At 42.7% G+C, this 15,005-nt stretch overlaps 2 protein-coding genes across 9 annotated transcripts in view; one reads left to right on the top strand and one right to left on the bottom strand.

The window, feature by feature from the left end:
• Window positions 1–15,005, bottom strand: part of rpl38 (ribosomal protein L38) — a 1,167,099-nt gene that overhangs the window by 555,674 nt on the left and 596,420 nt on the right. The gene's annotated exons all lie outside the window — the stretch shown is intronic.
• The window catches only part of sdk2b (sidekick cell adhesion molecule 2b), a 349,966-nt gene that overhangs the window by 272,778 nt on the left and 62,183 nt on the right, over window positions 1–15,005 (top strand). For all 4 annotated transcript variants that reach the window (XM_051939309.1, XM_051939311.1, XM_051939310.1 and 1 more), the window contains exons 6-12: window positions 4,490–4,601; window positions 6,549–6,739; window positions 8,599–8,682; window positions 8,795–8,989; window positions 12,790–12,906; window positions 13,217–13,384; window positions 14,641–14,743. In XM_051939309.1, the coding sequence (XP_051795269.1) occupies window positions 4,490–4,601; window positions 6,549–6,739; window positions 8,599–8,682; window positions 8,795–8,989; window positions 12,790–12,906; window positions 13,217–13,384; window positions 14,641–14,743 (970 nt within the window). The remainder of the gene's footprint in view (window positions 1–4,489; window positions 4,602–6,548; window positions 6,740–8,598; window positions 8,683–8,794; window positions 8,990–12,789; window positions 12,907–13,216; window positions 13,385–14,640; window positions 14,744–15,005) is intronic.

Consider the following 15,005-nt stretch of genomic DNA (forward strand, 5'->3'; position numbering starts at 1 on the left):
ATTCTAATATAATTAAGTACTGTTTTAACGTGCTCGTGCTTAATTTGAGTGTTTCTATTTGTGTGCTTCCACTTCATTTCACGACATTTCAGAGGAAAATATCACCCACCAGCTAGAGATCAGACCTATAAAACATAACAGACGCACATTATTTGGTATTAATTTGTTTTCAGTAGAAGTTATGGATACCGAGCAGTTTTTATTCGTGCCACAGTGAAAAATATTCAGTCAAAAGTCTCTGTTGAAGTTGACTTATTTAAGTAAATGTAAGAAAAATTATCAAAGCAGTAAAAAGTAAAAGTAATCAGTGCAGAAATGTGGGTCTTGTGCTGTGATTTTGTACGTATTTTATAGTCCTTGCATCGAGTTTTGAAAGCTCACCACATGCTTTGATGGTAAAATCTTAATTTTTAAAACAAGCAGGGACTGTAGGTGTACAGTAAATGCAGTGGAGTTGAATTACAAAGAGGTATGGAATAAAAACTCAGATATTTATCTCCTCTGTGGCAAAAATTAAAATATAAAGTGTATGATAATATAACACTCCAAAATGGCTTGTAGTCCATATTGAGTACCTATATTTTATACTCTACATTTACATTTTTCATGTATTATCACTGTATTTCTTAGTGAAATTTGAAAGGCAGGATTTTTACTCATAACGGAGGAATATTCTATAGTTTTTGGGGATATTTTTACTTAACTGAAGTATCCGGATACGTCTGCCACCTCTGTGTCACGTCCCAGAAGACGATCAGATTTCATTCTGTTTTACTGAAGCGTGTCTGTAGCGATATTCACACATTACTGCCGACACACACACACACACACACACACACACACACACACACACACACACACACACACACACACAGTAAGCTACAAGGGCGCAGACAGACTGTTCTACTGCCAAGTAGTTCTTAATATTCACCAACATCCTTAACTTCCACAAAAAAAACAACAAAAACACAAGATACACAAATCAATCCAATTCAGCCGGCTTCAGCTCAGCAGAGTGAAATATAAGAGGAAACCTAACAGACAGCATCTTATGACATGCTAGACTGGAGTTCATTATGGAAGTGAATGAGGAGGGTGAGGGTAAGATATTATAGTTGACAACACAAGGGAGCAGAAATAGCCCGTGGCACATATTGAGAACAGTGGCGGTGTTGATTATACGAGTGCCAGAACACACACACACACACACACACACACACACACACACACACACACACACACACACACACACACACACAGGTTCAGGCTATACAGAGAACATAGCAGGAGGTCTGGACTCGGCAGGTCTGCAGAAAGCACGTCATCCATTTATACGAACACGCCACGCGCACACAAACGCTCACCGACATGCGGGCTGGCGGGAGATTTGTGCGTGTGCGTTTGAGTGGGTGTTTGCATTTCACCGTATGTGTATCTGTCAGTATCTGCTGCAGCAGCTGTTCCTGCAGCGACGCCTCTGACACTGCATTTCCCATGAGCCTCCCTGGCTCCGACAGCGCTTGCCTAAGACTTGGCGAGCGCGAAGGACAAGGGGGTGCTCCGAGGAGACGAGTGTGTCGCTCATATTGCGGTTTTATATACTCGGAACCGAGTTTTAAAAGTTCATGAAAACTGGCGCAAGGCTGCGAATCTGAGTGTTCTGATTGGTTCTTGCCGCTAAGTGCTTTTTTTGTTGTTCTTTTGAAAGTCTGGTTCATGGTTTTCAAAAAAGTGCATGTCTGCTTCCTTGCTGAGAATGAAGGTCAACATGGAGCTGGTGTATGTGTGTAGATGCAGAGCTGGAGAGAGGACTCTCAGTTTTAGTTAGAGAAAAGGCTGGAGACGAGGACAAAAAGGTCGCCTGGCCCTGAATCTGTCTAGTATGAAAAGCTGAGGGTTAAACTTACGGTTACACTCACCCTAATTTACCCATAACCCAACCAGCAGCTGTAAAAGGGCCTAGTTATTATGCATTGTGTCTCCACAGAAATGTGTTCCTCTTGCAACCAAGGCCGATGCACATTGACTGACGTTTTCTTCTCGCATTGATGAAACAAACTAGAATCTATAGTTGTATCCGAACACACAACATATCAGTACTAGAGGACTCAAAAACCATTGTTTGCAAGTAAATATCTCCAACACATAACTTCCAAATGGTTGTTTAGCATCATTGACACCAATCAGCCACAATTCTTCAACCACCGACAGGTGAAGCAGATAACTATGATTATCTCATTAACAACTGGCAAGTGATATTTAAGGCAGTAAGTGAACAGTCAGCTCTAGAAACTGATGTGTTGGAAACAGGAAAAATGCACCAGCATGAGGATGTAAGACTGAGACGAGGACTAGATTGTGATGGTTTGAAGACTGGGTCAGAGCATCTCCAGAACGGTAGGTTTCATGGAGTTTGAGGTCCCATTAAAAGTGGTCCAAGAAAAGACAACCGATGATCTGGTGACAGGCGGTCAAAGATGCCTAAGGCTGACTGATTTATACCACAAAGGAACACTGGTCTCAGACTGCTGAAAGCCTCATTGGTGCTGAGCGGTGGGAAGCAGGCAGTGCGATGCTGTATGTGGTGCTGTTCAGGGAAACCTTGGGTCTTGGCATTCACGTGGATGCTACCTTGAGATGCACTAATCTCTGCTGCAGACCACGTATATCCCTTCATGGCAGCAGCATTCCCTGATGGTAGTGGCTTCTTGGAGCAGGATATTGCTCTGCAAAAACTGTTCAGTGTGAGGAACATGACAAACAGCTGAAGGTGTTGACTTGGCTTCCAAATTCTGCCATCCCATCTGTTTCTCTAGGATGTGCTGGAAAAATATAAAAGCTCTACCTGACAACTTCCAGAACTTAACGGACCTGATGGTAACATCTCAGCAGGACTCTTTCAGAGGTCTTGTGGAGGCAGTACTTCCATGGGTACAACACTACATAATACACTCAAGACCTTTCTTTATCACAATTACATGGAGTATCATGCACAGTGAAATGAATTGTGCACCCGTTCCAAACCAGAACAATAAGAAGAATAAAAACACACAAGGAATATGTAGATAGATAGATAGATAGATAGATAGATAGATAGATAGATAGATATAAATGAGTAAATATATATATATATATATAAAATACTGCAAATAATATACATATATATATATATGTGTGTGTATATTATTTGCAGGTTGATTGTCTATTGATCTACTGGTTCAGGTTCAGCAAGAGGACATCCTGTAGGAAGAAGCTCCTCCTCATCCTCTCTGTGTTTGCCTTCAGGCAGCGGTAACGCCGCCCTGGTGGCAGCAGAGAGAGAGTCTGTGGCTGGGGTGGGTGGCCTTTAACCTGCAGCGTTTGTAGTAAATGTCCTGCAGGTTGGGGAGGGTGGTTCTGACAGTTCTCAGCCCAGCAGACCACCCTCCTCAGGGCAGAGAAGTCCTGCTGGGTGCTGCTGCCCATCCAGGTGCTGATGCTCCCAGCCAAAACACTCTCACTGATGCAGGTGGAGAAGTTCCTGAGCACCTTGAGAGGGAACTTAAGCAAAAACTAACAAAATGTACCTTGACAGATATATTCTTTTTCCACAAAGCGAGCCAGTTTCTCTTCACCTCTGGACCTGAAGCTAAGCTAGGCTAACCACCTGTCTCCACCTCTGTACACACTGGTACGAGGTCAGAGTTGGACAGACTTGGAAATAAACTCATCTTGCAGCACTAGTAGTAGTACAGCTACTTTTAAGGACTTGGAGAAATTCCAGGTGTAAATATGCAGCAGAGATTTTCAGGTGACTGTCAGTCCAACACTGGCCTTCTTTAAGGTGAGTGTGAGTGTGTTTACGGCCCGAACACAACATCTTATGACCCAGGACTGGTAAGATGGAGTCATGACAGCGCCTAGAGCTACATCTGACATGTGCAGCCACGAGCGCACTCCCAGGGCATGATGGGATTGACGGATCAGTGTGAGTTTATCAGAGACATGACACATCTCAAGCAGCACACACACACACACACACACACACACTGCCATGGGCTCTGTCTAATGCTCATAACAAACACACACTCAGAAATAAACTGGCGTGCCCATCCACACACACACCTGCAGCAGCCTACTCACCTCTGAAGCTCCACGTTGGTCAGACAGTATTTTTCTATCAGTGTTTCTGCTTCTCCTCCACATATCTCATTATACACAGCCAGTACACCGTCTCATCCTATTCTGCCCGTCTCTCCGTCAGATCTGGGATACGGTGTGTGCTCTGGTCAGCTCCAATATTTCACGTCGATGAACACCCACGGAGTGCACTGAGTGGAAATGAAATTTATAGGATGATCCGGAGAGCACCCCGCAAAATCTGGACCCACCGCTGCGTCTTTATTAACCATATCTGCTTCTATCCATCAACCGCTGCTTAACAAGTCTATGTGTGTGTGTGTGTGTGTGTGTGTGTGTGTGTGGTGACCTGTCTTATCTGTCTGCCCAGATGTCGGAGGTCCAGCAGATCCCATCGCCCCCACCATCATCATCCCTCCCAGGAACACCAGCGTGGTCACCGGCACCTCGGAGGTCACGATGGAGTGCGTCGCCAACGCCAGGTACAAATCCTGGAACGGGAAAAATCCCTCAAATCATTTAGTTTAATCCAGAATAGAGGATTTTATGGGTTCTAAATCTGCCAGAGTTCCAGTTAAAGAACTGTTGGTTAAACATTGCTGTGTCCCAGCCAGCAGGAAACATTCCCACAGCATTTGCTAACATTTGCTTATAAGCTTTTCTAGCTTTATTCTGATGTTCAACGGATGGATATTTAGCATTCCCAACAATGTTCCTCTGAGGTTGGGGAATGTTGTCCTTCAATGCAGATTATATTCCATGACAAAGCTGGAATGTTCTCAAACAACATTCAAAAAATGTTTTCCAAATTTTTCAGAGGCCTTCAATGTTTTTTTTATGAAATGTTTCTGTCATGTGATGTCTTCTCCAAGGTGGAACATTTAGCTGTTCTGTGGATGTTCTGAGGATGGTGTTGTAGAACGTTCAGTTCATTTCAGTGCAACATTCAGTTTTAAAGACATTGAAAACGTCTTACAGTGTTATCACCAAACATTTCTAGAACATCTTTAGTAATTCTGATTTTAAGGAGAACATTCTGGGAACTAAAAGAAAACCTCCCACTAAAAAATGTTACTATAACTTTTGGAGAACTTTCTCAGAATGTTTTTGAAGTAAAAATATCTGGCTTTTAAAGTAAATGAAGCCTTTTAGCTGTAACATTCAGAGAATGTTTGGAGGATGTTTACCAGAATGCTGATTATGTTCTATGATAACAAAGGAGGAACATTCTCAAACAACATTCAAAAAAATGTTTTCCAGATTTTATTGAGGCCTCAGATGATTTTTTTGATCTGTTTCTGTGATGTGAAGTACTTAAAGGTGGAACATTTAGCTCCAATGTTTCTGGAATGACGTAAAGGGAACACATAATAGAACGTTCTTCTGTAAAACATTCTCATGATAACAAAGGAAGAACACTTTCAGGGGAAACGTTTCATTTTGAGAATGTGAGGCCAAAGCTGTCTAACAGTAGCCTAACCACACTAGACCCAGGTCTGAAGGCACAAGGGTCTAGGCACGCTCGACAGGGAGGGAGGCGGGCTAAAAGGTTGTCTTTCAAATCACTCTGCAGCAATTGGGTAGGTATACAACCAATCAACACAACGAATAGGCTCCTAGAGCGCCGGAAATCAGAGGATGCGGTAGTTCGGAGAAGCCTTATTTATACAGTCAATGGGTGAAGCTCAAGTATATTACAGACATGTTAACAGAAAGATTATTCAGAGTCGGTGCTAATGGAGCTCAACGACTGTTGTCGTTTTTGTTGTCGACCCTGGCAGAGAATTAAATTCGTTGCCGTGGGTTGTCTAGCGCGGCTAGGCTAGTCTAACAGTGTTGTCACCAAACGTTTTTAGAACATCTTTAGTATTCCTACATTTAAGGAGAACGTTCTGGGGACTTAGAGAAAGCTTCCAGTACTCTCTCAGAGCAGTCTTGGTCCAAAACACATCTATCTGTGGTGTCAGGGTGAAGACATACGTCACAAAAACACTAAAACTGTCACAAAAACTGCAGATTGGTTTTCGTTTCTGTAATTTTCAGGACCTTTTTTTAACTCACTTAGGATCCAGCGACATTTCTCTGTTCCCATTCTGATCTAACAAGGGAAAAAAATGCAACACAAATACCATTCTTAACAAGCTTTTTTTTTGGGTCTAACACAATGTTTTTCGATTTATTTTTTTATATTTTGGAATATGCTGTACCAAAGCAGACTGTTCCACTAATGACATCCTTTGATTGGTGAAACAGTCCGTTTGGCATCATCTCAGCTCATCCACAGATATTTTTCTTCTAAAAACAATCTGACTAGCCGACGCTCCGGCAGAACAAACAGATTGACGGATGTGTGTGGGATAAACAAAGCGTTGCGTAACCATTTTTGAAACCCGTCCTAACACTTGACACTCTTGCCTTGGTGCTCGCAGGCCTCTCATCAAGCTGAGCATCTCGTGGCGGAAGAACGGCGTGTTGGTGAGCGGCGGTTTGAGCGACTTCAACCGCAGACTGACCATCCTCAGCCCGGTGGTGAGCGACGCCGGATACTACGAGTGCGAGGCCATCCTCCGCAGCAGCAGCGTGCCGTCGGTCAGCGCTGGGGCTTACCTGCACGTCCTCGGTGAGAATCACAGGCTAAAATGTGCTCTCTTCTGGGTGGTTTTTACCTTTTATTGCTACTTGCAGCAGGGCTCTTGTAATCAGGCCTTATCCGTGCACTTTTTTACAGTTTTAGGTGATGATATCGTCTTATTAAAGTTGTTGCCGCTTTGGTTTCACACCATTTTGCACTTCTTCTTTTATTCTTAGAGGACAAAAGCAGATTTTTATGTGCAGGTTTAATCAGACTCTGTATTGCGATACTTTTAAGTCCTATTTGCCACAGTGGTCCCTGAAGAGAAAAACACATATGAGTGAGAGCAGAAACATTAAGGAAATGTGCTGGAATGAGCCCATTAGCTCTACTGCTCCTGCATCAAAATAAGCTCATAATTCTCATGTTTTCTTTATGTTTTGATATTTGCAGCTGTTACATCTCATTTTTGCATCGTATGTGTTTTGATGTTAATTTGGAGCTCATTTTCTGAACATTTCTATTTAGCCCGAAGGTTCACCGTAGTTTGAGGTGATTGTAGACCTTTTCTGTTGTGAGAATAACACAGTCAGTCAGAATGCACAACTTCTGCATGTGCTTTCTTATCAGCATGGTGATGCAAATGTGAAACCAAACATTTAGCGACATAATCAGGAAAAAATAGGCTCCAGGTTCGTGACTTCAAACAAAAGCCACAGTATGAAACCTGATGTGAACATTACCGGTCTCACTGCATGAATATGACAAAAAGCTGTGAAGTCGTGAGGCGTTAAAGTGTTACTGATTTGAAAAGGCATAAAAAACTAACGGCTGGCCTCCAGAAGCTGTTTGATAGCGTTACTCGAGTCACTTTCATTCCATCCCACTGAAACACTTTGATGTTTTCAAGGCTGAGACGTGATTCAAAGGGGTGGTGAACTTTTGCTTTGGTATTTCTAACCGAACCTTTCCTCAGTAACATTTGCACTCACTGGTCACTTTATTAGGTACACCTTTTTGCTTCCAGAACTGCCTTAACCCTTTAAAATCCACCATTGTGCAAGTCTGCCAGGATGTACTCTTATATTTTTACATGCTGTACTGCCATTTGGAGTGTTTTTATTTGCTTTATATCAAAATAACCCTTATGTCCCAAGTTTTAATGATATGTATTGACTTATGTACCATAAAAATTGCTTAGAAGTGCAATAAACCTAAAATAAATGAAAATCTGAGAATTATCCTGCTGGAAATAGCATTAGAAGATGATCTGCGGTCATAAAGGGATGGAGATGGTTAGCAACAACACTCAGGCAGGCTGTGGTGTTTAAACCGTGATCAGTTGGTACTAAAGGGCCCAAAGTGAGCCAAGAAAATATACCCCACACCACAACACCACCAGCAACCTGAACCAGAATGGATCCATGCTTTCATGTTCTTTATGACAAATTCAGCTGAAATCAGGACTCCTCAGACCAGGCAATGCTTTTCTAATCTTCTATTGTCCAGTTTTGGTGAGTGTGTGAATTGTAGCCTCAGTTTCCTGTTCTTAACTGACATTAGTGGCCCCCGGTGTGATCTTCTTCTTCTACTTCTTCTTCGTCTTCTTCGTCTTCTTCTTCTTCGTCTTCTTCTTCTTCGTCTTCATCTTCTTTGTCTTCTTCTTCGTCTTCATCTTCTTCGTCTTCATCTTCTTCGTCTTCTTCTTCTTTGTCTTCTTCTTCGTCTTCATCTTCTTCGTCTTCTTTTTCTTCTTCTTCTTCATCGTCTTCTTCTTCTTCTTTGTCTTCATCTTCTTCGTCTTCTTCTTCTTCATCTTCTTCTTCTTTAAAGTTGGGTGTGTTGTGTGTTCAGAGATGGTATTCAACCAGTGGTTATTTGACTTTCTGTTTCCTTTTGTCCATCAGAGCCGCCACAGTTCATAAAGGAACCAGAGAAACACATCACCGCTGAGATGGAGAAGGTGGTGGATATTCCCTGTCAGGCACGAGGTGAGTGGGTTTTAGCAAGAAAATGGTTGAAATGTTCCAAATTTTATCGTTTTCATTCTAAAAACTGCTGTAGAAGTGCGACTGACTGACTGTAAACCCATTCTCTCTGCAGGAGTGCCCCAGCCAGACATCGTGTGGTACAAGGACGCCTTACCCATCGACCCGGTGAAGACGCCCCGCTACAGGGTGCTGGTGGGAGGCAGCCTGCAGGTCAACGGCCTGCTGCCCGATGACACCGGCATGTTCCAGTGCTTCGCCCGGAACTCGGCGGGAGAAGTTCAGACCAACACGTACCTGGCGGTTACCAGTGAGTGCAGCTCCTCAAGAAATGACTTTCCAAACATAATTACTGCTATTAAAGATGTGACAATGTGTGTTTCGTTCAGACTTTTCTGCAGAAGCGTGATAAATCCTCACAGCTCTCTTAAAGTGTCCTTGTCAGATTCAGAAATGATTAAATATAATTACTTTAGTAGAAAAGAGCCAATTTAGTGCTTTAAATTGACCTCAGACGGCCTCTGCAAAGTAATTACAGGGTGTTTTATTTAATTTCATATATTACCACAGTTCACAAAAACACGAAAAAAGCCTCTTTGTTTTAAGGAATATTTATATTTTTAGAAATGTTTGTTGCAAACTTTTTTAGCCAGTTGGCCCAAACAGAAGAAGCTCAGCACCTTTAGTGCTGTTTGCTTCGGCATTTGGTGAAGATGTTCATGTATCTGCAAGATGAATGAGAATACCTTTGGTAATTTTTCATGTAGTGCTATTAGGACTGGGCAATAAATCGAATTAATTCGATCAATTCGCCTTTTTAAAACCTGACGATTTGAAAATTTGCCAAATCGTAAAATCGAGGCGAGCTTAAATATATAATAATACAGATTCTTCTTCTGCATTTCACGACTTGTGCACTGGCGTTTGCTTCCGCCTCTCATCTCCTTCCGCCAAAACACTCACCCCCCCGTCATGGCGGACAGAACAGCAGACGAAGAGTTGGTCGCCAGAAAAGGGCCTCATGTTACATCGATTATATGGAAGTGGTTCGGCTTTGACCAGACTGACACAGAGCAAACTACAGTCATGTGCAAGGTTTGCAAAAGTACTGTGAAAACCAAGAGTAGCAGCACAACTAACCTCTTTCAGCACCTCGGACAGAGGCATCCTAAAGAATAGGAAGAGTGCTGCAGCTACGGGAGTGCAGCATGGCTAGCACTAGCCATAGCAAACAGACCGCAAAGAAACAACAAAAATCGATTAAAGTCGTAATCGTCCAAGATAAATAAAAAAAATCGAGATTTTATTTTTTGACCATATCTCCCAGCCCTAAGTGCCATTAAAGGTCAAAATTAAGTTGTCCAATACGTTTAGTTTTTAGCAGATGCCTACAAAACTAATGATTTTCCAAACAGGCATGTTGTGTTCAGCCCTTTTTAGTAAATGTTTGCATCGTCCAATCCCAATCTCCACATTTACAGACTTAAGATGAGTTCTCTTTATGTGCATGAAAGCTCCGCTCAGCCACATTTAGGGCTGTATTTCTGACTTTCTTACATTATTATGTGCCCTTTCTGTGATTTCTTATATCTTTCCTGAGGCGACATATAAACTGGGTTGTCCTGCGCTGCCACTGAATGTCCACAAACCAAACCTCGATGTCTCACCAAAAAATTCTGCAAGGAAGTTTGTCTTCCAGTGGCAGCATCTGGCCGCTCGCTTTTGCGGTTATTTATTGCACATTTGTAGAGCTGTTTGTGTTTCCAGTCAAGCATCTGCATCAGATTTACAGATGTTCGTGGCTTTTTCTGACTTTTGGGTGATTTGCGAAAATGTATTAACGCAGAAACGTCACAAACAGAGAGACTGACCGAACAGCTGATCAAACTGTGGATAAAATACGAGTCCCAGTTCACTTTTTTATTGTTTTTTCTTTGCGTCTGTCATATTTTTATTCTCTGTGGACTCATTTTTCACCGTGGCTACAAGTAGAAAGTATTTAAAATGCCTTATAAGGTCATAAATCCAGAAAAAATGGGTTTAGTTGAACAAAAGCAACAACAGAAGACAACTGGAATTAGTTCAGTTTTCAGAGAGAAGAATAGTTCAAAGACATTCGGAAAAGTTTAAAAATTCAGCGATTCGTTTTGTTCAATTTTTGCATTTTTACAGCGCTGAAGTTCAGAGGGTTAAAATATTGTGTTTTTTTCCTCCTTTTTGAACCATTTCATTCCCTCATAAACTCATAACTTTCTGGTGGAAATTGAAACCAGGTCCATGTTAACATGAGCTTTGTGAACATTCTGCATACTTCTGCGAGCATTTAGCTCAGCGCTCGACTGAGCCGCTAAGACGACCGTTGATTCTTCTCATTTGCATTCATAAGAATGGATGAAAATCTCATAAAACAAAACATGTAAAAGCTCAGGTTGAAAAAAAGAAAATCCAGTTTTACGCAGAACATTTCCACCATGATGTAAAAACATGCAACATTTCAGGGCAGTCGCACGTCCCAGCAAACTCTGCAATTATCCATCCATCCATCCATCCTCTACACACCGCTTTATCCTCACTAGGGTCATGGGGGGTGCTGGAGTCTATCCCAGCTGACTCGGGTGAAGGCAGGGGACACCCTGGACAGGTCACCAGTCTGTCACAGGGCTACATATACAGACACACAATCACACTCACATTCACACCTACGGACAATTTAGAGTAACCAATTAACCTCAGCATGTTTTTGGACTGTGGGAGGAAGCCGGAGTACCCGGAGAAAACCCACGCATGCACAGGGAGAACATGCAAACTCCATGCAGAAAGATCCCAGGACCAGGCCAGGATTTGAACCGGGGATCTTCTTGCTGCAAGGCGAAGTGCTATCCACTACTGCAGCCCCTCTGCAGTTATGTGGAGATGATTAAAAACACAGCAGAAAACAGAAACCAATCGGGAAACGTACCTGGAACCGTTTATGTGAGCTGCATCTGAACAGAACTCATCACACGAGGACTCGATGTACCGAAAGAATACACTGAAGAAGCAGAAAGTGTGACTTCTTTTCTGCAAAACTGGCAAAGGAATTTAAAATGAAGACTTCAGAGGAAAGCACAGAGTGTATGTTTGGTGAGTGACAGTAATGTGATGGCTCTGTGACAGTGGAGCTTTAATAGGAGCTGGAGATGAGGAGGACTCAGACCTCATCAGTTATTGTTTGTAGAGAAGGAACAAACTCACATTTAAATTCATAAAATCAGTTCTCTCAGTAATTAAGAACAGTGCTTAAATCCCTGGACGTCCCTCCATAAACTGACAATTAAAGCTACACCGATTATAAAAGGACTCAGCATTAATGCCGTATTTGCTGCCTCGGTCTAATCACCCTAAATGACTGTGAATTTGTCGACGTGTTTTTTCTTCTTCTTCTTCCTCTGAGCTGGAATTTGAAAATCACCGCTAATTCTACTCTCACTGTGCATCTGTTTTTCAAGTTTCTGACATCTAATTTTCTTCACTTTGTCTCCGTTCCTGCTGCCTCCGCTCCACGTTATCGGAATTCATAATATTCTGTCGCTCTGAATCACCCCTTCCATCCTTCTTTCTTCCTCCATGACATTGTCTCCTCCTCTATTTTCTCCCTCCTTCCAGATCTCATCTTGTCATCCTCCTCTCCTCTTTTTCTTCTCTCCTTCGTGTTCTCCGTCTGCCCTACTCTCTCCGTGACAAACTCTCCTACTTCGCCTTTTCCTCTGGGAGCAATACATTTTTCTGTCATCCTATAAAAGTTTTTGATTTATTGCATATCACAAATAGGGATTTTAGTTATCTACAAATTGCCGTCTCTCTCCGAGTCTGCTTCCTCCTCTGTCATTTCTCCCTCTCCTCCTTTGCATACATCCTTTTAGCTATCTCTGCCGGTGCAAAAAATAGACCCGAGGTGAAGGATGCGCCAATCCGTTCAGAATTAGTGGGACAAAGCGTCGACTAAACACTGCAGCAGGCTATGAGAAAAGCGTTTGAAGGGTTTTGCCATCTTCTCTCACCTCTATAACCCTCTTACCTTCCTCTTGTTACTGTACTGAGCTGCTCTTTATTCTGTTTGTCTCCCCAAAGGCATCGCCCCGAACATCACAACCGGCCCGTCCGACAGCACCGTGATCGACGGGATGTCAGTCATCCTGCACTGCGAGACCTCCGGAGCCCCGAGACCGGCTATCACCTGGCAGAAAGGTCTCGCACACTCACACCGAGGGATTACCATGTCTGTTATCTGTTCCACAAGCGGCCTTAGTTTGCAGTGGCTTAACAAATAAAGCCTGATTGGATTCCTGTGGCGGGATTTACCTTGTGCCAGGCGTTTCATGTTCCTCAATAGAAGATCAGGAGGAAACGCTGTCCTTGTTTTGCACAATCCGCCTTTTCTCTATTTTTGCACCCCTGAATGCCTCGTCTTACCCCCTCCCTCCCTTCTGTCTGACCTTTTTTGCTCTGTTTATGCGTCTCCTTCCTCATTAGTTTGTGCTTCTTCTGCTTGTTCAAGGCGAGCGAGTGTTGGCCAGCGGTTCGGTCCAGCTGCCCAGGTTCACCCTCCTCGAGTCGGGCAGTTTGCTCATCTCCCCCTCGCACATCTCCGACGCCGGCACCTACACCTGCATGGCGAGCAACTCCAGGGGCATCGACGAGGCGTCCGCTGACCTTGTTGTCTGGGGTAAGGAAGTGGTAGGGATCGAACGATGTGAGTGATCAGCCAAGGCCGATAACCGATATGTGGAACCGAGATACATTAAAAAATACTGTTTTCACAGCATGTGATAGCAGAGAAACTGTCATTCATAGCTAGACTTCTTCATTAATAAGGCTGGCTAGACCTGAACATGTAAAATAGAAATGTCAGTGATTAAAAGAGGACGCTTTCCTCTGTTTATGTGACCTTGATTGTTCAGTTTGTCTACTGTTCTTCAATATTTCCCACTTTTCTTGCCCACTCTTGTCAAGATTTTAAAGCTTTATAAATGATTGTTTTCAAGACTCTGCTTCAGGTTAACCTCAGCTTTCAATACCTGGCATTAACTGTGTGTTTAGACAATCAAACAATAGTTTGAAGTGGAAAAAAACAAGAAACTGACTTGGATTTTTCAGGATTTTGCTAAATTAGGAACTGAAGTTGAACATGAACAAAATATTAGACAACAAAAACATAAAATGTGAACTATAATAATAAATATTTACATGCATTTTAATTTTATAATGCAACGCCGCTCCCGTGGGATTTTGGGATGGATGTTGTTGCACATTTACCGTAATACCCCATAAAGTGCATCTTCCCTACTTTCAGGAACCGTTTGAATTTTCTCTGTAGATGGTTTAGGAGTTACGGTAATTTAAAGAGCGGTTGTAAAATGGGAGCAACGCCGCTCCCGTGGGATTTAAAGGGTTAGGAGACATTTCTGAGAGCACAGAGCTGCTTCAAACCTGAAGTAGAGCATTTCATTTATCAATAATCAGCCAAAAGAAATACTGATGATCAGAAAAATCTGTGCCTATGAGGCTGCTTGGTCTTCTGCTTTCCTTTTTAAAAGCACACACGCCTGATGCAATGTGTTGGAAAGTCATTCTCCACAATCAAACAACAGGAAGTGGAACAGTGGTGATTTTTACCGAGAGCCGTGTCTGTCTGTTCAGCAAGGAAACAACTGTGTTATAATAAAGCCCGCTCTCAGTTCCTTCAAACACAAAAAGCATTCTTCTGTGCAAACTTCCGAGTCATCATTGAGGTGTTTTCTCCAACAAGCCATCAAGAAACAAAACACAAACCAGCAGCATGTCATTTCAGCTGAAATGAGTTTTCTGAAATTCATTTGTCTGTTTTTTTTATTTCTTGCCGTTATTGTTCCTCTTCGAAGGACATTTTCTCGGCTGTTTCTTTCTCGGTCCTCATGTCTCTCTGTTCTTTTGTTTCCGCAGCTCGCACCCGCATCACCACACCCCCGCAGGACCAGAGCGTCATCAAAGGAACTAAAGCCATCATGGCGTGTGGAGTCACGCATGACCCCAGTGTGACCGTCAGGTGAACGAACATGCACAGACATGGACGTTTTACACGAGCTACATGGGTTTATTTAGCATTTTTAGAAAGATTTCTGCTATAACTGATATCATGAAGCATTTCACGTGAAAGCAGCATATATAAATTACACGCTCAGTCCCTTTTTCAGACATGCATTCTGTTCCGAATGTGTTGGTTTCATGTGCAAGTGTGCACCCTGTTTGCTTTTTTTGTAAAAGTTGCGCTGGCAATCTCACTAAGTTGAACTCGGTAACATTTTAGG

Source organism: Acanthochromis polyacanthus, chromosome 19 (assembly GCF_021347895.1).
Source record: "Acanthochromis polyacanthus isolate Apoly-LR-REF ecotype Palm Island chromosome 19, KAUST_Apoly_ChrSc, whole genome shotgun sequence".
NCBI lineage: Eukaryota > Metazoa > Chordata > Actinopteri > Pomacentridae > Acanthochromis > Acanthochromis polyacanthus.